This window comes from Oncorhynchus nerka, linkage group LG16 (genome assembly GCF_034236695.1).
Source record: "Oncorhynchus nerka isolate Pitt River linkage group LG16, Oner_Uvic_2.0, whole genome shotgun sequence".
Lineage (NCBI taxonomy): Eukaryota > Metazoa > Chordata > Actinopteri > Salmoniformes > Salmonidae > Oncorhynchus > Oncorhynchus nerka.
The window spans coordinates 12,800,550-12,824,367 of record NC_088411.1 but is presented as its reverse complement, the minus strand read 5'-3'; the positions used below and the strand labels follow the sequence as shown (position 1 = coordinate 12,824,367).

Below are 23,818 nucleotides of genomic sequence, written 5' to 3'. Positions count from 1 at the left end.
ACGCCCTCTGGCGACGGAGTTTGATTATTACACTACACTTATTTCCAATGCGCCCTATTTTAATCAGAATCATCTCTATGTCCAAAATCATGTTTTTCTATAAGATTAATTATTGGATGAATGGTAATCAAATGGCTTCTTGTTGGTCATTCTGTAGATGTTTGTATTTCTTTTTTCAACCCCACGTTTTTATGATGGCAGTGTGTCAAGCGCCGCTGTGGTGTGTGCGCCATGAATAATCTTATGAATTACAGGATGCAAATGCTGTTGCCGGTGTCGAAACTGTAGGGTATTTTCTCTTTTGTCCAGTAGTGTGCTGGAGTGGATTTTCCTCTCCACCCCTTTTATGTGTGGTAGGACACATCCCTTCATAGCGACCACGGCTGCTGTCACCAACACCACAGCGCCGATGTTATCATAGGAGGACTGGATGACAATCTCTTTCGCCTATTAGGACATTGGATTTGAAAGACAGCTTTCAGCCATTTTATCATCGGTAAACTTTCGCTCTTTCTATCCCTTTTCATTTTGAACAATGACTTCATGAAGTAGGCTTACAAAAGCTAAATACGCCAGGTTTGGATAAGATAACAGTGGCTTTTATTGACGCCAGTTTCCTGCTTTCGCACTCAATTCTAGCGTGTGACGACAGGGATATGGAGTTTGGGGAAGCAAATAAACTGGTTCGCATTTTGAACTATTTACACGATTTATCAGTCTACTGCAGCTAAACTGTTAAATCAAATAGTTTATTTAATTTTCCAGAACGTATACGCAGTAGCCAGTGATTGTGTTTTTATTAGGGAGTGAGTATCATTCATAACCCCCCCTTAAATTTATTGTTGTGGCAAAGCTGGTGAAATGACCAGAAATCGGTTTTAAATCACAAACAAGAGGTCGAATAGAAGGTCCTATATTGCTACATGGAATCTGGAACTACAAATGCAGTGTAGATAAAGTGATGATCGATGTCATTGTACAGATACAATGTTGCTGATGGGACACATTCCTAATGTTGACATGTAGGCAGTGATTTTCTCATTTTGTTGACACACATGGCTATCAAAAGAAGTTGTACTACTTAGCTAGTGCCAGGTGCATCAGCTTACGAAAGCATACAGGAAGCACACAGACAAGTCTCAGTTTGAGAGGTAAGTTACAATGTTCATTCAATGTTTCATTTAGTTTCGTATGAATAGTTACCTACTTTCTATGTATATAAATTCACTGTGACTTTTGTTATTAAAATAATGCTATGCTACTGTTATAAAGGGTATTAGTTAATAAGATAATGGTCTGTGATATCAGTAGTCTAACTAATACAGTGACTAAAATATAGTATGCTGCCCTACGATGCAAGCACATGCCATAAACCATTTTTTTGTTTCCTGAATCTGTAAGTCATATCTTAAAATAGTTTACCATTTTTGAATGGTGCATTTATTGTGCAAATTCAATTGAAGGAAAGACTCAAATCATTTTGATGGAAATACAGGTTCATTCAGAAAATGGGACATGTCAATCAAATGTGTTCTGTTGACTTGGCATCTTAGGTATGTTGTAAAACAACTTTTAGCTTTCTATGCCTTTCCATTCTCAAGCAACATTTTAATTATGTTGGTTCATTGTCCTTACTGTACTGTATCATAGAAAAGAGTACTAACAGAGTAGAACACTCTGACCAAAAACTCACATTTGATCAAAAAAAGCACAATTTTTCAGGAAATATAATTTTTTATGAAATGTCCTCCTTAAATCAGTGAGATTAGGATCTGTACTTATCTATTTGATAATTATTATAAGGTTTTTTATCCGATATTATGCATTTTACCACAATCAATGCAAAAATTTGCATTATCGCAACAGTTTTAAAAAGTCCCAAAAAGTAATAAACACATTTTTTTTGTACCCCCTTTTTCTCCGCTATTTCGATCTTATCTTCTCGCTGCAACTCCCCAATGGGTTTGGGAGGCAAAGGTCGAGTCATGCATCCTCCAAAACATGACTTGCCAAACCGCACTTCTTAACACCCGGAAGCCAGATGCACCAATGTGTCAGAGGAAACACCGTTCAACTGACGACCAAGGTCAGCCTGCAGGCACTCGGCCTGCCATATGGAGAAGCTAGAGCGTGATGAGCCAAGTAAAGCCCCCCGGCCAGGCAAAAACAAACTTTTTTTTCTCACAAAAATTACCAAAAAAAAAAAACACAAGAGATGGATGAACAAGCTTTTTAAAGTTTCTAAAACAATACATGTATTACTAGTAAGAAGCAATGTGGTATATTGTTTAAGTACATTTTTTGTGAACTCAGTCTTATAAACAAAATATCAGATGAGACAAAAAAAATCGGTTACCGTGGTAACACGGCTCGAGTCCTGTTTGTGCCTGTGAGATTGAGAGTCTGACTAGTAGCTGCATTGTCTTCTCTTCCCTAACATTTGAAACTCCAAACTTTGAAAAACCTAGTTTGTGAACAAAATAATGTAAATAGCCAAGAAACTAAAGGACAAAGTCTCACTTAAGTAGACTTTCGTTTCAAGTAAATTAGACCAACTTTTATACCTGTGCCAGCGCTACTAAAAAATAAAATATTCACTCAGTTCATCAGGTGCGCACAGCCCACAGCCAGCCAGTGTTGCAGCACTGTGTGGGTTAAAGGTGCTGCATGATCAATCTGACATCTGTATGGGCCTTTCAGTATTTACGATGATATGGCCTCTGCACAAGTCAGGGCATTCATACTTCTTGCGCTCCACCGAGCAACGCAGAGCTGTTGTTTAGGAAGGAGTTTGTGTTTAAGCATAAATTGTCTCTTACCTGCCAATGCCAAAATCGACCTGCATTTGACTGGTGGTGGGTGTTCATTTTAGGCCCTGTTAAAAACTAACTTGTCATTTAGAAAACAGCCTATGTGGGGTTAATACGAATCAGTAACATTTATTCTACTGTCAAAATGTACTACAAAGCGTAAATAGGATAATTTTGTTCATAAAATCAGTCTTGTCCAAAACAGAGTTTTGTGAGACTTGTGGTCATTACTGCATCACAACGTAAATGAAGGTTGGGTTTGTTTCAACCCTACCCACATGCCCACAGCTGGCAGTAGCAAGTAATTATACATTCGGAGTGCAGCTTGCTCCTGACCAGATCAACATGCCTGTGGTAAATTTGGGTTGACTTTAGATAGCCATATAAGGCTAGTTTGGGACCATCTGTAAATTACACAAATTACATGAGACAATATGTTAAAATTCCAACAGCTCCAAATTTCAAAGACTTAAAAACCTCATATTGTAGAAATGTATTTACAAATTGAAAGTGTTTAATGAGAAGTTGTGCAACATTAAAATATTGTCTCATTTGCATTGTGTAGTTTATTGACGTCTCTAACTAGCCCCGGAGATAGGCTATCCAAAGTGAAACCAATTTTGCTATTCTCTCACATCAGCCGGAAAAAAATATTGGCCTAACACTTTCCACCTGCGAACACAAGACACGAGGCACCAACATCGAACCACACCCCGAAACCAACTCACATTTTAAATCATTAATGGCCACCAGCATTTCTTAATGAACCAAATCTAAAACGAGGCCAAATCAGGAATGCAGTCGCCCTTTAATGCAATTGACGAAAATACCCCTTACTTCAGTGTAAGTATAAGTACTGTAATTACATGCATGTTTTTTCAAAAGTCAAAAGTGGATTTAAACGTAACACAGTGACTGTAAAAAAAAATATATATATATATATATATATATATATATTATACAGTACCAGTCAAGTTTGGACACACCTACTCATTCCAGGGTTTTTCTTTATTTTTACTATTCTTTACATTTTTAGAATAATAGTGAAGACATCAAAACTATGAAATAACACATAGAATCATGTAGTAACCAAAAAAGTGTTAAACAAATCAAAATATATTTTACATTTTACAAAATAGCCACCCTTTGCCTTGATGACAGCTGTACAGGTCATATTATCTTTGTAATAGGATTTGGATATTTGTGGTTGTAAGGTATTTTAGATGTATTTCCCGAATGGAGTGGGAATGCAAACAGCACAACACATTATGCCTATAAAGTACCTCAATATGTGAGATACTGATCAAAAACTGTCTTGGGATATCAAACAACAGTATAGGTTAGTGTGAAAATGGGGGATATACTGGAGGGGTTGCTCTTTGCTGAAACATTAGCTGCCGATTGTGGCTTAAAGTAAGTTAAATGTGTTTTATACACCCCGTATTTCTTGACAAACCTTACTTAATCAAATAACTGTTGTTTTACAAAAAAATCTGTACAATCGGTTTATTAAGGAGGGGTCCTAGTAAATAAATAAAGTTACCAACACGATCAGTGGTTCTCCTCTCGATCAGTGGTTCCCAAACTTTTTATAGTCCCGTACCCCTTCAAACATTCAACCTCCAGCTGCGTACCCCCTCTAGCACCAGGGTCAGGGCACTCTCAAATGTTGTTTTTTGCCATCATTGTACGCCTGCCACACACACACTATACGATACATTTATTAAACATAAGAATGAGTGTGAGTTTCTGTCACAACCCAGTTCGTGGGAAGTGACAAAGAGCTCTTATAGGACTAGGGCACAAAAATAATAATCAATAATTTTGCTCTTTATTTATCCACCTTACATATAAAAAAATATTTGTTAATCGAAAATTGTGAATAACTCACCACAGGTTAATGAGAAGGGTGTGTTTGAAAGGATGCACATAACTCTGCAATGTTGGGTTGTATTGGAGACATTCTCAGTCTTAAATCATTTCCCCACACACAGTCGGTGTCTGTATTTAGTTTTCATGCTAGTGGTTGCAAAGGGCATCCGTGTCTTAACAGCGCGATTTGCCAAGGCAGGATACTCTGAGCACAGCCCAATCCAGAAATCTGGCAGTGGCGTCTGATTAAATTCAATTTTCACTGAACCGCATGTTGCAATTTCGATGAGGCTCTCTTGTTCAGATATCGGTAAGTGGACTGGAGGCAGGGCATGAACGAATCCAGTTGTTTGTGTCATCCGTTTCGGGAAAGTACCTGCGTAATTGCGCACCCAACTCACTCAGGTGCTTCACTATATCACATTTGACATTTTCCTTAGGCTTTAGTTATTTTGCACACACCTGTGTGTTGTCCTTGTTAATGCAGACAGAGAAGAGCTTCAACCTCTTAATCATAGCCTCAATTCTGTCCCGCACATTGAATATAGTTGCGGAGAGTCTCCCTGTAATCCGAGATAAAGATAATTCAGATGAGAAAAACATCACCCAGATAGGCCAGTCATGTGAGAAACTCGTCATCATGCAAGCGGTCAGACAAGTGAAAATTATGGTCAGTAAAGAGAACTTTAAGTTCGTCTCTCAATTCAATACTTTGCCCCTTGATAACCAGCACACTTCTGTATGTTGTAAAAGCGTTACATGGTCGCTGCCCATATCATTGCATAGTGCAGAAAATACACAAGAGTTCAGGGGCCTTGCTTTAACAAAGGTAACCATTTTCACTGTAGTGTCCAAAACCAATTTCAAGCTGTCAGGCAGCAAGAGCCTCTCGGTGGATGCTGCAGTGTACCCAAGTGGCGTCGGGAGCAACTGCTTGCACACGCGTTACCATTCCACTATCTCTCCCTTTCATGACTTTTGCGCCATCAATACAGATACCAACACATCTTGACTACCAAAGTCCATTTGATGTCACAAAGCTGTCCAGTACTTAAAAATATCCTCTCCTGTTGTCGAGGTTTCCAGTTGTTTGCAGAAAAGGATGTCTTCCTTAATTGACCCCCATAAACATAACGGAAATGTACCAGGAGCTGTGCTAGGCCCGCCACGTCTGTTGACTCATCTAGCTGTAATGCATAGATTTCACTGGCTTGTATGCGAAGCAGTAATTGTTTCAAAACATCTCCTGCCATGTCATGGATGCGTCGTGAAACAGTGTTGTTTGATGGAGACATTGTCTGTATAGTTTTTTCGGCTTTTTCCCCCAGCATTGCCCCAGCCATATCCGCTGCAGCAGGAAGAATGAAGTCCTCCACAATAGTATGGGGCTTGTCTGTCCTAGCCATTCGGTAGCTCACCGTATAAGACACTTCTAGCCCCTTCTTATTAATGGTATCTGTTGCTTTTATACATGTCTTACTACTCGAAAGTCATCTTAATTCTCACTTCAAATCCCCCCTGGCCTCTTTTTCATATTGCCATGTTTTGTTTCTAAATGTCTGTGCAAGAGTGGAGGTTTCATCGAGTTGTGAGATAGTACTTTTGCACATATAACACACTGTGGCTGAGGAAAGGCTCTACTCCCAATATAAGTGAACCACCAATCAACGTAGTTCTCATCAGATTTGCGCCTCTTTGAAGGTCCAATGTCGTAGTCTGTTTTTTTCGGGGCTTTCAAGCAGAACAACTTGTGTCGTCGACAGGTGCAGGTGTAGTACTGCTGGTAGTAGCAGTACTACCGGTAGAGCTGGTATGTGTCTCTTAATGGACTGTTTGAAAATGTGAAGAATCTTTTTATATTTTATTATGTGAATCACATTTTTATTTGGTGTAACCCCGACGGCATTGCGCGTACCTCAGTTTGGGAATACCTGCTCTAAATGATGCATCATGGGTGAATACAACTTTATTTGAAAGACATTTGGATATTTTACAGTGTTACGTAATTAGACATGTCTACAGACACTGTGTTGTTACATAATACATCTAACAGTTTAATGTCAAATGAAACTAAAATACAATTTTTGTGAGTTTATGGACAAACTACACCAACGGATTTTGTTTTATTAAAATAAGTTAGGCTTTCTAAAGTCAAATTGACCCGAGAATTTAATCCAGACACATTTTGATAATGAGAATTTTGGGTGATAATGTACAAAATGCCGGCTAACATACTGTACATTTATTGAAAATAAGACGCAGTGCCAAAAAATAGAAATCTAGTTGATCTTTCATGCATTAAGTTAGTCATGCTGTGTTCATAATCTGTGAGTGACTGAAGCCTTTCATGTATTTGAATCAGTGAATGTTGTTCCCATCTGCTTGAGCATTGCTGCTTCTTGCAGAGAAAGTAGGAATCCAAACACATGAATGGTGAAATTTTCCATATGCATCATCTCCAGCACCACCCCAATGTCAATGTACATTACAGTTCAACAGTTTGGGGTGAAAATATTTCAGAATTCTACCCACCTTTTTTAAAATATATGATTAAATACAGTTATTAACTGCAGAAATATGGTCATTTTACAGTCACTGACTTGAAGTAGTTTTTTTCCCCACCACATTAAAGTCAGCCTCAAGCAGTGTTAATTACACCTAGATTTCACACCATGTTCCCATTTTGTACTGTACACAATGGTTTTCCAAGGCAGCATCAAGCAGACTATCACTGCATATCACTGAGGAATGGAAAGGGTTTGAATGTATGGCAACATCTTGCTTTCAAATCTGTTGCAGTATCAAGAGTAATTTTTGGATTGAAGAATAGAGGGAACCCAGATGATTAAATGCACTGTTGAAATCTGCTAATTGACCAAGCTAGATAAAGCCCCATCAAGGATTTCATCTCAGAAAAATATGTCCATGACTCACCCTATTTTGCTGCTTGGTTACAAGCTGCCATAGCAACAGTAGCACATTTTCTGGGAGGCATGTTGAGCTATTTTGAAAAACCTGTTTGAATTTGATTGAGAGGCTGCTTTTGGAAACTCTTGTGCTATGAAACAACAGAGAAACTATACGGCTGGAAAAGCTAAACAAATCCAATAGTCATACTTGTAATTCAAGTCAGGTTATAAGCCAAGCTCTTGACCATTTATATGACTACTACCGAGGGTAAGCTGTCTCTGTGGACAACATGAATGGGTCTCTCTCAGTGAGAGGAAACCTTATCGATCCAATGGTCATAATTACACAACAGAGTCATGGCCATTAGCCAAGCTAAGGTTTCGCTCCTCTCGTCTCCAGTGGGCTATAATCTTGGGAGATGACGGATGGACACATTGGGAAGATTGGAACCTGTGACCCTGCAGTCTAAAGACACCATGGAGCAAGGCTTCAGCTTCAGCACACTGGTGAGTCTTGTCGGTCAGTGGTGAGGGTACTTAGGGTGGGGCGGTGAAGCAGGGAGGGGTGAGCTGTGTGTGGAGTGGGATAGGTTAGGAGAAGAAGAGGCGGTGTGAAAGGAGGGGCTAGAGGGCTCTCGTCTTGGGAATAAAAGGATTCAAGGTTAGTATAGGAAGGCTGGGGTGAATGAGTTTACTCTGTAGAGGGTGTTTATGAGGGTCTGGGAAGGCGTGTGGGTGGGTTGTATTGATTTATTCTGTGGGTTAGTGGGTTTGGGGGGTCCACTCCAACGGTTTCCTCTGACTCACTCCCATTAGTATTCCCACTGCAGCTGCTCTGTCATTCAGACTCATCTCTCCATTCAGGGCCATCCCTCCATCCTGCGTTGGGAGAGATGGATGGAAGGAGAGAATGGGGGACAGAGCGGATGTTAGCCTCTTCATACATTACTTCCGCTGCTCATGAATAGATGATTAGACAAAGGAGATGTTATTATTAAGCCCTCAAAAGAGAGAGCGCTCATGCCTGCTTCAACTATCACTGCCAAAAGGGTGTCTAAATTTGACACTTTTGAGTGTCGAAACATTTCCCCCATTATTATGCCCATTATGTTCTGCGAGCAATGGTTCTGTCTGCAGTCTTCGTCCATTTCCCCCTGTAGAGTCCAGTAGGATCTTGATAAGATGCCCACATTCAATAGTAACCTTATGGGAACTCTGCAGCAGCAGTGTCCAGTGTGTACTCTGCTGCGCTCATTAGTATGGTGCAGAGCAGGGCCACTCAGGCCAAAGCGGGGGCTAGCATAGCAGCGAGCTCAGAGGGAGCAGGCTTCCGATCAGCTCCCCCCTTAATCCCCCCAACCCCCGCCCACTGAACCTGCACTGGCCGCCCTGTCCCAGTGAAGGATGAACAGTGATGATGTTGTCCGGTCATGTGACCACCTGGAGAGGGAGGGCTGGGAGACTACTGAGGGAGACAGTCCGTGCTGATGCTAGCTGTTGTTTCAGAAGAAGCTACAGTAGTACTGCTGCTAGGGGTGATACAGACTGTTGGCCTTAGGGTTTTTCTGGTACTGATGCAATGTTAGTGATGAATGTGTTGTTTTAGGCCCTGGGGTGTAGAGAAAGAGGTGTTCTAATGCTGGTGTTGATAACCAGGATGACTTAGTCCTAGCCTAACCTTATCCATTAGATGGGAAAATGCAACACTAGCCTTTGATCAGTTTCTAGGGACACCTACTACACTCCGATGCTTGTGGTTACTTTGACTCCTAAATTGACCTCTGTGACTGCTCTGCCCGTGTCCTCTCGGACTCTGACCCTGGTGCTTGAACGTTGATCTCTGATCCCGGTGACCTTTGACCCCCGACAGAAGAAGCTGGCAGCCGAGCCGGACCACACGGACGTGAGCCTGACGGCGGCAGAGCGCGTGCGGGCCCTCAGCAAGATGGGCTGCAGCATCGAGATCAACGAAGAGATCACGCCACGCCGCTACTTCCGGTCCGGGGTGGAGATGGAGCGCATGGCCGCCGTGTACCTGGAGGAGGGCAGCCTGGAGAATGCCTACGTCCTCTACAACAAGTTCATCACGTAAGGAGAGGAGAGAGAGAGTATCTTATACCTGTGTCTAGACTAGGGCCTATGATAGAGTGTAGTACTAGCATACCGTTGGGCTATGTCCAATGTACTAATGGCAGATCAAGTACAGTGTCTGATGATTAATGCACTACTGTAATCTGTCTAACCACCCACTATCTCTCTGTTGTGTTCTAGTCTGTTTGTCGAGAAACTCCCCAGCCATCGAGACTACCAGCAGTGCAGTGTGCCTGAGAAACAGGTGATAATAAAGGTAAGCCCTTGGGCTTCTGTTTTGAGTGGACCCATGTGGTGCTCAGCCCTGCGGAAAGCTCATTAACATCAGGGCTTATTAGCCTGGCTGGAGGGATGGAGAGAGGGGTCGAGGGATGGAGAGAGGAGTCGCAGGGTGGTACGAGGGCCCTGTCTGTCTGGCTGAGTGATTGGCTACTTAGTGGGTGCCTCATACTTAGTGGGGTGGATTCAGGTCTGCTTTGATTTAAGTGATGTCTGTAAAGGTAAGCGAGTCCAAGGTCAGCTCAGGAACAGCACTAGTTTAGAAAGGGCTGTAGATTACCTTTTGTATACAAACAATAGAAGCGCCACTACGATCTATTAAGATCTTTGAAATGGTAGATGAATGGCTCACTGTTTTCGATTCGTCATGTAAGGATTTGGCCCACACTTGTTGACCATTGGATCTGCAAAGCACCACGGGTAATGGAAGAAAGTATTTCCCTGCCTGCACTCACACAGTTGATTTTATTTTCAGAAGTTGCAAGATGTCGCGTTTCCGCGGAAAGATCAATTGAAGAAGCTCCTCCACGAGAAGTACAACAAGGAACAAACAGAGTATCTCAAAAGTCAGGTAAGGTTTAGCATCGGAACCTTTCGTTACATTCCTTGAGAATCGCTAGGAGGCTGGCTGGGAGCACAATGTGTGGCTCTAAGCCCAGTGCTAGTGTGCAACACCTGTTCATATTAGTTACAGTGCGGTGTTTGTATCACTTTTTCGGTGAATATGAATGCTTCAATGCAGCAGTCTGTAGTTACATTTGTAGTTTGTGATAAGTAGTGATGAGGAATATTTAGGAGTAAGATCATGTATATCAACAAATTGTACTAATATTAAAATGGCACAGATCTGAAGTGTTGTGTCTGTATCGTCGGTTTGTGCCTGCACGTGCGTGTTCATGTGTGCACTCGTTTGTATGCGTGTGCAGAGCCAGGCGGTGGTGGCGGATTGCTGCGGCCAGCAGCTGCAGAAGATGTCTCTGGTTGAGCAGGAGAGGCAGAGGGTGGCGCAGCTGCGCAGGATGCAGATGGAGTCGGAGCAGTTCCGCTACTTCGAGGACCAACTGCGTAGACAGGAGCTGGCCAATCGCAGAGACGAGGCGGTCGCTAAAGTGCCTGAACAAACAGACGGGGCCTGCCTGTCCCACTCCTCCAAGAACCATGTTCGTCTCGACCCGAACCGCAATAAACAGCTTCTCCCCAGCAGCAAGCCAGCAGCTACACTGGCTGGCGTACATAGTGAGTGTCCTGCTCCCATTAGTATATAACATCTAGGTTCTATATTTTCGATTGAGTGATTGTTACTCAGAGACTAACCATGAGTAAGGTAATGGGGAAGTCAATAATGAGGTACATTAATAGATGGTGTATATATTTGAGCTGGTTAGTCACTGTTGATGCATGTTTTTGTGTTGCATGAGTCACACTGATGGACATCCTATTATTGTTGTTACACATACTGTGCTTACGTGTGGTGTGTGTGTGTGTGTCCATACAGATCAACGGGTTGAGGGCCTGAGGCGGGTGGTCATTCCTAGAGACCTGACCTACAGGTTTCTACTGCTAGCCGACAGTAACACAGCCAGGGGAATAGAGACATGTGGGGTACTCTGTGGAAAACTGGTAAGACATGCTCTGCTCTCCACACAAACATTGATCTATTTTATTTTGTCGACAAACTACCACTTTATTGGGGAAAGTCAAACTTCCCAGGCTACTGCTTACCTTATCTAAGCAAACCGTCGGAGACGCCATATTTACTCAGTACCATTCCATCTGCAAACAATAGTTATGTCAAGTAGGAGGAGAGCGGGAGGTTGCCAATGTAAGGTGTTCAAAGTTGATTGTAGTTGCTACAGTATTTGCTCTCATTTGATGGTCCTGCAAAATAGCAATAACAGTACCTCAGTGCCAGTAGACTTATGCACAGTTATTAGCGACTGTGTTGTGCATTGTAATGCATTAACTCATAGGAAGTCTTACCCTTTGTCTCTTCCAGACTCAAAACGAGTTCATGCTGACCCATGTGGTGGTGCCCAAACAGTCAGCCGGCCCAGACTACTGTGATATGGAGAACGTGGAGGAGCTCTTTAGTTTCCAGGACCACCACAACCTACTGACTCTTGGCTGGATCCATGTGAGTCGACACTACACACACACCTCCACACATACAGTTGAAGTCGGAAGTTTACATACACCTTAGCCAATTACATTTAATCTCTGTTTTTTTTACAATTCCTGACATTTAATCCCTGTAAAAATTCCCTGTCTTAGGTCAGTTAGGATCACCACTTTATTTTAAGAATGAGAAATGTCAGAATAATAGTAGAGAGAATGATTTATTTCAGCTTTCATTTATTTCATCACATTCCCAGTAGGTCAGAAGTTTACATACACTCAATTAGTATTTGGTAGCATTGCCTTTAATTTGTTTAACTTGGGTAAAACGTTTCAGGTAGCCTTCCACAAGCTTCCCACAAAACGTTGGGTGAATTTTGGCCCATTCCTAATGACAAAGCTGGTGTAACTGAGTCAGGTTTGTCGGCCTCCTTGCTCTCACACGTTTTTTCAGTTCTGCCCACACCTTTTCTATAGGATTGCGGTTAGGGCTTTGTGATGATCACTCCAATATATCCACATAGTTTTCCCCCCTCATGATGCTATCTATTTTGTGAAGCGCACCAGTCCCTCCTGCAGTAAAGCACCCCCACAATATGATGCTGTCACCCCTGTGCTTCACGGTTGGGATGGTGTGAATAAAGATACTTTTGTACCTGGTTCCTCCAGCATCTTCACAAGGTCCTTTGCTGTTGTTCTGGGATTGATTTGCACTTTTTGCACCAAAGTACGTTCATCTCTAGGTGACAGAATGCGTCTCCTTCCTGAGCAGTATGACGGCTGCGTGGTCCCAGGGTGTTTATACTTGCATACTATTGTTTGTACAGATGAATGTGGTACCTTCAGGTGTTTGGAAATTGCTGCCAAGGATGAACCAGACTTGCGGAGGTCTACAAAAAATTGTTTCGGTCTTGGCTGATTTCTTTTCATTTTCCCATGATGTCAAGAAAAGAGGCACTGAATTTGAAGGTAGGCCTTGAAATACATCCACAGGTACACCTCCAATTGACTCAAATGATGTCAATTAGCCTATCAGAAGCTTCTAAAAGCATGACATAATCTTCTGGAATTTCCCAAGCTGTTTAAAGGCACAGTCAACTTAGTGTATGCAAACATCTGACAGACTGGAATTGTGATACAGTGAAATAATCTGTTTGTAAACAATTATTGTAAAAATTAGTTGTGTCATGCACGAAGTAGATGTCCTAACCGACTTGCCAAAACTATAATTTGTTAACAAGAAATTTGTGGAGTGGTTGAAAACAAGTTTTAATGACTCCAACCTAAGTGTATGTAAACTTCCGACTTCAACTGTATGCACAAGCGCATACACACATTGTACACACACAGATGCACTTATGCACATACATACACACTTATGCACATACATACACACTTATGCACTCACATACACGCGCGCGCACACACACACACACACACACACACACACACACACACACATACACTTGCCCACTCCCCACCCTTTAATTTGCATAATCAAATATCACCATAGAAACCCGGTCCATTGGTTCAGATGTCAAAGTTAATCATAGACCTGCCTTCTGAGTCTGTGCCAGTGATGTTTATAGGAGTTGAGGACATTGGGAGCTTAGCCCAAAACCAGAGGGGGCATCCTCCCCCGAGAGAATACATTTTTCTATTTCAACAGCATAAATGCATCAATCTGGTACACTTTGAGATAAACATAGAGAGATTGACTAAAATAGACTAATAATACAGTACCAGTCAAAAGTTTGAACACACCTACTCATTCAAGGGTTTTTCTTTATTTTTACTATTTTCTACATTGTAGAAAATAAAATGATCCCTTATGGAAAAAAACATGTTTTCATGTGAAGTTAATGTAAACAACATGTAAAGCAATTTGGTCAAATTAAACTACAGTGGGGCAAAAAAGTATTTAGTCAGCCACCAATTGTGCAAGTTCTCCCACTTAAAAAGATGAGAGAGGCCTGTAATTTTCATCATAGGTACACTTCAACTATGACAGACAAAATGAGAGAGAAAAAATCCAGAAAATCACATTGTAGGATTTTTAATGAATGTGTTTGCAAATTATGGTGGACAATAAGTATTTGGTTACCTACAAACAAGCAAGATGTCTGACTCTCACAGACCTGTAACTTCTTCTTTAAGAGGCTCCTCTGTCCTCCACTCGTTACCTGTATTAATGGCACCTGTTTGAACTTGTTATCAGTATAAAAGACACCTGTCCACAACCTCAAACAGTCACACTCCAAACTCCACTATGGCCAAGACCAAAGAGCTGTCAAAGGACACCAGAAACAAAATTGTAGACCTGCACCAGGCTGGGAAGACTGAATCTGCAATAGGTAAGCAACTTGGTTTGAAGAAATCAACTGGGAGCAATTATTAGGAAATGGAAGACATACAAGACCACTGATAATCTCCCTCGATCTAGGGCTCCACGCAAGATCTCACCCCGTGGGGTTAAAATGATCACAAGAACGGTGAGCAAAAATCCCAGAACCACACGGGGGGACCTAGTGAATGACCTGCAGAGAGCTGGGACCAAAGTAACAAAGCCTACCATCAGTAACACACTACGCCGCCAGGGACTCAGATTCTGCAGTGCCAGACGTGTCCCCCTGCTTAAGCCAGTACATGTCCAGGCCCGTCTGAAGTTTGCTAGAGAGCATTTGGATGATCCAGAAGAAGATTGGGAGAATGTCATATGGTCAGATGAAACCAAAATATAACTTTTTGGTAAAAACTCAACTCGTCGTGTTTGAAGGACAAAGAATGCTGAGTTGCATCCAAAGAACACCATACCTACTGTGAAGCATGGGGGTGGAAACATCATGCTTTGGGGCTGTTTTTCTGCAAAGGGACTAGGACGACTGATCCGTGTAAAGGAAAGAATGAATGGGGTCATGTATCGTGAGATTTTGAGTGAAAACCTCCTTCCATCAGCAAGGACATTGAATATGAAATGTGGCTGGGTCTTTCAGCATGACAGTGATCCCAAACACCACCCGGGCAACGAAGGAGTGGCTTCGTAAGAAGCATTTCAAGGTCCTGGAGTGGCCTAGCCAGTCTCCAGATCTCAACCCCATAGAAAATCTTTGGAGGGAGTTGAAAGTCCATGGAGGAGATCTCTCATCTTTTTAAGTGGGAGAACTTGCACAATTGGTGGCTGACTAAATACTTTTTTGCCCCACTGTACATGTGAAAATCTGATCACATGTGAAGGATTCCAAAGGATTTTTCTCACATGGGCCGAATACAATAGGTGTAGACTTTACAGTGAAATGCTTACTTACAAACCCTTAAACCAACAGTGCAGTTCAAGAAAGAGTTAAGAAAATATTTACCTAATAAACGAAAATAATAAAAAGTCACACAATAAAATAGCAATAACGAGACTATATACAGGGGGTACCGGTACCGAGTCAGTGTGCGGGGGTACAGGTTAGTCGAGGTAAGTTGTACATGTAGGTAGGGGTGAAGTGACTATGCATAGATAATAAACAGCGAGTAACAGCCGTGTAAAAAAAACAAATGGGGGGGTGTCAATGTTATAGTCCAGTGGCCATTTTATGAATTGTTCAGCAGTCTAATGGCTTGGGGTTAGAAGCTGTTAAGTAGCCTTTTGGTCCTAGACATGGCGCTCTGGTGCTGCTTGCCGTGGGGTAGCACATGTGGGTAGCACAACTACCTCAATCAGCCTGACTAACCGGTGTCTGTATGTAGCCTCGCTACTTGTATAGCCTCGCTACTGTATATAGCCTGTCTTTTTACTGTTGTTTTATTTCTTTACTTACCTATTGTTCACCTAACACCTTTTTTGCACTATTGGTTAGAATACTACACCTGTTGTATTCGGCGCACATGACAAATAAACTTTGATTTAATTTGTGAAATCATGTGGTTTTTCTGTAAGAGAGAGCCAATCCTTAGGAATTGTTCCACTGAATTATATCAGCTGATGTGGGAGAAATAAATTAAACAGAAAATCTTCTGAAGACAACAAAGCATAGCTGAAATGTACCCAGGGCTACACCCTACCCAGAATGTTTTCCACTCAAATAAAACGTTTACTTTTGGGTTCACAATCTCTTTTTTTCCATGTGCATCTTAATCCAAATGTGTGCGTGTCCAGTTACAAGGCTGTTAGCTAAAAAGGTAACATGACTGAACAGCTTGTTTGTTATGAGACAAATAGGCTAGTAAGCGGCCTGCGAGTAACCTAGTTTTAAAACTGCCCAGGACATTTTATTTATCCAATAATTCCCCCGAATTCATGATAGAAAAAACAAACAAGATACTGTACCTCCGGTAAAATGGATTGTATCTTTTTGAATGGTTTGGGCTACAGACACACGGTTTTCACTAAAGTAATGATAAAACCATGACAGTTACAAATCTGAGCACTTGCCTAGAGTGTAAGTGATACGCCGTTTATGGAAACTTATAATCAGACTTACAGCCTTCAATTTCGAAATTCTTTGACCATCAAAAGGTTCGAAACTTGACCTCCCCCCCCAAAAAATCAGGGCTGCGGCCCCAGAAGCCCAGGTCTAATAACACCTAACATGGGAGTTACACAGTGGAGGGGCAGACTGAAATCTAGTTCCACTGATTTTGGGGAATAAACATAATCTATAAATATCAGATATAACACCGAACATCTTTATCTCCCGACCAACTCTTCTGACTGTGGCTCTCCTTTGTTCTCAGACCCACCCCACCCAGACGGCCTTCCTGTCCAGTGTTGACCTGCATACACACGGCTCCTACCAGCTCATGCTGCCTGAAGCCATCGCCATCGTCTGCTCGCCCAAACACAACGAGTGAGTCCCTGTCCCTGTCTGCTAGAAGGAGTAAGCCTGCTGATGCTAACGCTAAAGAAATCCAATCCATGCAATGTGGGTGGTATCAAATAGTTTATTCAGTAGGGAAGCAACGTTACCGGAATTGCGTGGTGTGGAGCCGACATGATGATTCTCGGTGATGTGGAAGAATGGGTTGTGTCAGTTCTATACTTAACATCTCTATCTTATTCTACACAGCTCTAAATGTTCTACCTCACTGAATAAGCCTCGGGCATAAGTTCAGAACAGATGACTAACCTAATGTAGGCCTCACAGTTGCTTGGCTGGAAGACACTCTAGTTTTACCAGATGGATGTCATGACTTTCTTTGGCCATGAGCCCTACTGTATATAGACAAGTCCTGTGTCTGTGATTTGTGTGTTGCAGTACGGGAGTGTTCAGACTCACCAGCTCTGGGATGGGGGAGGTCGCTGGCTGCAGACTGAAGGGCTTTCACCCACACTCCAAGGACCCGCCGCTCTTCAGCGTAAGTAATACACACAGACATCCTCCCAGCAGACAGAGAGGCCTCACTGCTTCCGCAGCCTCCCTCTTTTTCAGCACAGTCTCAAATGGAGCTTGTGTGTATTATTGTGTGTGTGGGGGTTCATGTCGAATCCCCGAGCTGACAAGGTAAAAATCTGTCATTCTGCCCCTGAACAAGGCAGTTAACCCACTGTTCCCCGGTAGGCCGTCATTGTAAATAAGAATTTGTTCTTCACTGACTTGCCTAGTTAAATAAAGGTCAAATTAAAAATATCAAAAATATGTCCCTCTATTCATGGTTGTGCTTCTCCACTGTTGTTGTTAGTTAACCTGAGAATTAAACATGGCCTTTTCTATTTTCAGATCTGTAGGCATGTTGTTATAAAGGACTCGAAAACAACAGTGCTGGACCTCCGAAAACAAGACAAGACACCCACAACCCGCTGGAAGTCAGTTAAGAACATATTCTTATTGACAATGACGGTGACAGGGGCAGAAGGGAAGACAAGACACCCACAACCCGGAACTCCTATTTATTTTTTTATTTAACTAGGCAAGTCAGTTAAGAACATATTCTTATTGACAATGACGGCCTACAGTGGGCTAACTGCCTTATTCAGGGGCAGAACGACAGATTTTTACATTGTCAGCTCGGGGATTCGATCTTGCAACCTTTTGGTTACTGGCCCAACTCTCTAACCACTAGGCTACCTGCCGCCCCTACACTCTAACCACTAGGCTACCTGCCGCCCCTACACTCTAACCACTAGGCTACCTGCCGCCCTACACTCTAACCACTAGGCTACCTGCCACCCCTACACTCTAACCACTAGGCTACCTGCTACTAACCACTGCCTGCCGCCCCTACACTCTAACCACTAGGCTACCTGCCGCCCCTACACTCTAACCACTAGGCTACCTGCCGCCCCTACACTCTAACCACTACCTGGCCCCCTACACTGCCACGGCTACCTACACACTCTAACCACTAGGCTACCTGCCGCCCCTACACTCTAACCACTAGGCTACCTGCCGCCCCTACACTCTAACCACTAGGCTACCTGCCGCCCTACACTCTAACCACTAGGCTACCTGCCACTCTAACCACTAGCCCCCGCCCCTACACTCTAACCACTAGGCTACCTGCCGCCCCTACACTCTAACCACTAGGCTACCTGCCGCCCCTACACCACTCTAACCACCACTAGGCTACCTGCCGCCCCTACACTCTAACCACTAGGCTACACTCTAACCACTAGGCTGGCTACCTGCCGCCCCTACACTCTAACCACTAGGCTACCTGCCGCCCCACTACACTCTAACCACTAGGCTACCTGCCGCCCCTACACTCTAACCACTAGGCTACCTGCCGCCCCTACACTCCTAACCACTAGGCTACCTGCCGCCCCCTGCCACTAGGCTACCTGCCGCCCCTACACTCTAACCACTAGGCTGCCGCCCCTACACTGGCTACCTGCCCCCCTACACTCTAACCACTAGGCTACCTGCCGCCCCTACACTCTAACCACTCTACCTAACCAACCACTAGGCTACCTGCCGCCCCCTACACTCTAACCACTAGGCTACCTGCCGCCCCTACACTCTAACCACTAGGCTGCCGCCCTACACTCTAACCACTCTAACCACTAGGCTACCTGCCACCCCTACACTCTAACCACTAGGCTACCTGCCGCCCCCTACACTCTAACCACTAGGCTACCTGCCGCCCCACTCTAACCACTAGGCTAACCACACTCTAACCACTAGGCTACCTGCCGCCCTACACTCTAACCACTAGGCTACCTGCCGCCCCTACACTCTAACCACTAGGCTACCTGCCGCCCCTACACTCTAACCACTAGGCTACCTGCCGCCCCTACACTCTAACCACTAGGCTACCTGCCACCCCTCTAACCACTCTAACCAACCACTAGGCTACCTGCCCCCTACACTCTAACCACTAGGCTACCTCTCTAACCACTAGGCTACCTGCCGCCCCCTACACTCTAACCACTAGGCTACCTGCCACCCCTACACTCTAACCACTAGGCTACCTGCCGCCCCTACACTCTAACCACTAGGCTACCTGCCGCCCCACTCTAACCACTCTAACCACCACTAGGCTACCTGCCACCCCTCTAACCACTAGGCTACCTGCCACCCTACCACTAACCACTAGGCTACCTGCCACCCCTACACTCTAACCACTAGGCTACCTGCCAACTAGGCTACCTGCCACCCCTACACTCTAACCACTAGGCTACCTGCCGCCCTACACTCTAACCACTAGGCTACCTGCCACCCCTACACTCTAACCACTAGGCTACCTGCTACACTCTAACCACTAGGCTACCTGCCGCCCCTACACTCTAACCACTAGGCTACCTGCCGCCCCTACACTCTAACCACTAGGCTACCTGCCACCCCCTACACTCTAACCACTAGGCTACCTGCCACCCCATTTATACCTTTGTTTACAATGAAGGCTTTTGTATTTATTTATTTTTTGGAAATGAGGTACTGTGAATTGAAACTGCTTTGCAACACAATGATGTGAGCTATGGAATTGTTCTAATGGTGTTGTTTTATCAACTCTTTATTCACTTTAAGTATGGGATTTTGTTTGATAGCTTGGCTTGACAATTTTGGCAGAGGGGAGTTTTTGAGGCAGATAGTCTTTCTGCTTGTCAGATTTGATGTGAAATTCTCCAGAGAGAACTATTTTAGCACGCAGGCTTACTGTAAATGGCCTTAGGTGTTTCAGTGTGAGAACAACTGGCTGAGAATAAAGTGTGTGTGTGAGCAGGTGCGTGTGTTATATGAATGATTACATGAGTGATAGTCTCCCGTGAGGGTATCCTTATCCTTAACTTTCTTGGTACAGGATACAACAGACGAGACTTGAGAGACACAATGATACAGTATTTACACAATTGATTACATATGCAGAGATTCAACAAATGAACAAACATTTTTTTGAAAGGTCATATAAAATGGACTGATTGAATTGGGATGGCTCTATATGGCTTAGGACGTCTCATGTTGTCTTTTTATTCTTAGTTATAATAGATTACATTTGGCCAGTTGGATTTTAGCCTTGACATTTTTTGCATTATTTGTGAGCCTTTATCTTGGAAGTGTTGACCTAAAAGAAAACCGTAACTCAGTTCTTATTTGATGTAGCCCATCGAGGTGGAATGTCTTGTGCGGGGAGGAAGAAACCGAAGTGCTCAAAGAATTAGTGACTTCAGAAAGTATTCATACCCATTGACGTCTTCAAAATGTTGTTGCTACAGCCTGAATTCAAAATGGATTAAATAGATGTTTGTGTCACCCATCTATAAACAATACCCCATAATGACAAAGTGAAAACGTAATTTTTTTTGCGAAGGTATTGAAAATGAAATATAGAAATATCTCATTTACATAAGTATTCACAGCCCCGGGTCAATACTTTGTATCGCGATTTGTATCGCGATTACAGCTTTGAGTTGTCTTGGGTAGGTCTGTATCAGCTTTGCACATCTAGATTTGGGGATTGTCTCCCATTCTTCCTTGCAGATTCTCTCCAGCTCTGTTAAATTTGTTTTGGAGCGGCATTGAACAGCAATCTTCAAGTCTTTCCACTGATTTTCAATGGGATTCAAGTCTCGGCTTTGGCTGGGCCACTCAAGGACTTTCACATTTTGGTTCTGAAGCCATTCAAACGTTGCTTTGGCTGTATGCTTGGTGTCATTGTCCTGTTGGAACATAAATCTTCACACCAGTCTATGGTTGTTTGCACTCTGAAGCAGGTTTTCATCAAAGATTTTCCTGTATTTGGCTCCATTTGTTCCCTCCATCCTTACCAGTCTCCCAGACCATGCCGCTGAAAAGCACCCCTATAGCATGATGCTGCCACCACCATGCTTCACGGTAGGGATGGTGTTAGACGGGTGATGAGCTGTGCCTGGTTTTCTCCAGACATAGCGCTTTGCATTCAGGCCGAGTTTGTCTCATTAGACCACAAAATCTTTTGCCTTTTTTATTTATTTTTTATTTCACCTTTATTTAACCAGGTAGGCTAGTTGAGAACAAGTTCTCATTTGCAACTGCGACCTGGCCAAGATAAAGCATAGCAGTGTGAACAGACAACACAGAGTTACACATGGAATAAACAATTAACAAGTCAACAACACAGTAGAAAAAAAAAATGGGCAGTCTATATACAATGTGTGCAAAAGGCATGAGGAGGTAGGCGAATAATACAATTTTGCAGATTAACACTGGGGTGATAAATGATCAGATGGTCATGTACAGGTAGATATATTGGTGTGCAAAAGAGCAGAAAAGTAAATAAATAAATAAAAAAACAGTATGGGAATGAGGTAGGTGAAAATGGGTGGGCTATTTACCAATAGACTATGTACAGCTGCAGCGATCGGTTAGCTGCTCGGATAGCTGATGTTTGAAGTTGGTGAGGGAGATAAAAGCCTTGCGCTCTGAGTTGTTCACCTGCCTAGAATATCTACATGCACCATTTCTGAAAAGGGCGCACACACAAAAAATATTTAGATTTATAAACTTGGTGCATCCCATATATACACGCATGTTTCCCATTTATAAATCAGACCTGAAGTAAAGCTGTGCACATGAAGGAACATTATAACTCTGAAAAACACCAATCAATGTGTACTTTGGAAATATTGGAATTTTGCCCATGCTACAGAAGGCTATATTGGTCTGCTAATACACCACTAGTAAACACGTAGTGCACTAGGTTTGTGTGGGGGGGGGGGGGGGGGGGTGTTTTAATTTTCATACTATAGGCCACTACTTATAGTGGTAGCCTATACACTTCAAAGCAAAATATCAACTGTCTGTTCACCTGTTGAATTCTATTGTATGTTATAAAGCGCGCTCACTTTCGGAAATTAAAGCATATCTAATACTGGTGGTAAGCCTAATTAAATGAGAGCTGCGCATGGTAATTTGTTGTATGGCTACTTCGGGAATATGAATTCATCTTGGCCAGAAAATCTGAGGAATTTCCACTGCAATGGTTATGATATATATTTTTTGATTATACATTTAATTATTGTCTACTTGAGGAATTTGACATTAATGCATTCAACGTTTTTAGAATACAAAAAATTCAACAAATTGATTTTCTCACTAACGGCTAGTGATAGCATCTGGTAATTATATATTTAGCTACCCGATTTTGTTGTTGTTAAGACGGTCACATTTTCCTGCACAAGGCTAGTCTACTTTTGACTTCTTGCCATGCAATACCTCAACCACTAGAAACTGCATACACATGGTCTAAAGTTTGCGAGAGAATAAGCACATTCTCACCAAGTTTTTTTTAATTAAAAAATTAAATTGCCAACTTTAGCGTGAAATGGGAATTTTGGGGAATTTTTGTGCATATAAAGTTTATAAATGAAGCCCCATGTGTGCTGTCATGTGCCTTTTTCTCAGGAGTGGCTTCCATCTGGCCACTCCTATAAAGCCCAGTTTGGTAAAGTGCTGTAGAGACTGTTGTCCTTCTGGCAGGTTCTGGCATCTCAGCCAAGAACTTTATAGTTCTGTCAGAGTGGTCATTGGGTTCATAATCCCCTCCCTGACCAAGGTCCTTCTTGCCCGGTTGCTCAGATTGGTATTTCCATATGTTTGCAATTTCCCAATGATGGAGACCACTGTGCTCTTGGAAACTTTCAACACTCTAGAAATAGTTTTATACCCTTCCCCAGATATATGCCTCATCACAATTCTATCTCGGAGATCTACATACAGTTCCTTGGACTTCATGGGATAGTTTCTGCTCTGACTTGCACTGTCAACTGTGGTACCTTCTATACTGTATATAAATAACCTCCAAACAATTTAATTGGCCACAGGGGAACTCCACTTAAGTTGTAGCGATGTCTTATGGATGATCAAAGGAAATTGGATGCACCTGAGCTCAATTTGGAGTGTCATAGCAAAGGGGTGTGAATAATTATGTAAATGAGATATTTCTGTATTTGTTTTTGAACACATTTGCTACATTTCTAAAAACATGTTTTCACTTTGTCATTATGGGGTATTGTCTGTAGATGGGTGAGAGAAAAATATATATTTAAATCCATTTTGAATTCTGTCTGTAACACAAAATGTGGAATAAGTCAAGGGGTATGAATACTGTCTGAAGGCACTGTATAAGCAAAGACGCATTAGACACCTTATATGAGGAGTATCTTTTTGCCATCCCAAGGGCCTTGACTACACAGAGCTCAGGTATAAGTTCACTTTCCACCCCCATGAAGCAGTTAACTAGCCTGGTCTCAGACCTGTTTGTGCCGTCTTGCTTGACAATGACCATGGAAGTTAGCGAAACAGCATAAACAGATCTGGGACAAGGCTATCCTTTAACCAC

General features: G+C 42.8%; 1 protein-coding gene across 1 annotated transcript; it reads left to right on the top strand.

Moving 5' to 3' along the window:
• The first annotated feature begins 387 nt into the window (after positions 1–387).
• LOC115144562 (AMSH-like protease) lies at positions 388–22,935 on the top strand. The gene is made up of 12 exons (XM_029685606.2): positions 388–1,151; positions 7,992–8,098; positions 9,462–9,679; positions 9,863–9,938; positions 10,437–10,532; positions 10,888–11,197; positions 11,457–11,581; positions 11,958–12,095; positions 16,799–16,911; positions 17,320–17,419; positions 17,782–17,901; positions 22,882–22,935. The coding sequence occupies exons 2-12, from the start codon at positions 8,018–8,020 to the stop codon at positions 22,933–22,935; spliced, it is 1,431 nt and encodes a 476-aa protein (XP_029541466.2). The 5' UTR covers positions 388–1,151; positions 7,992–8,017.
• Positions 22,936–23,818: the final 883 nt, after the last annotated feature.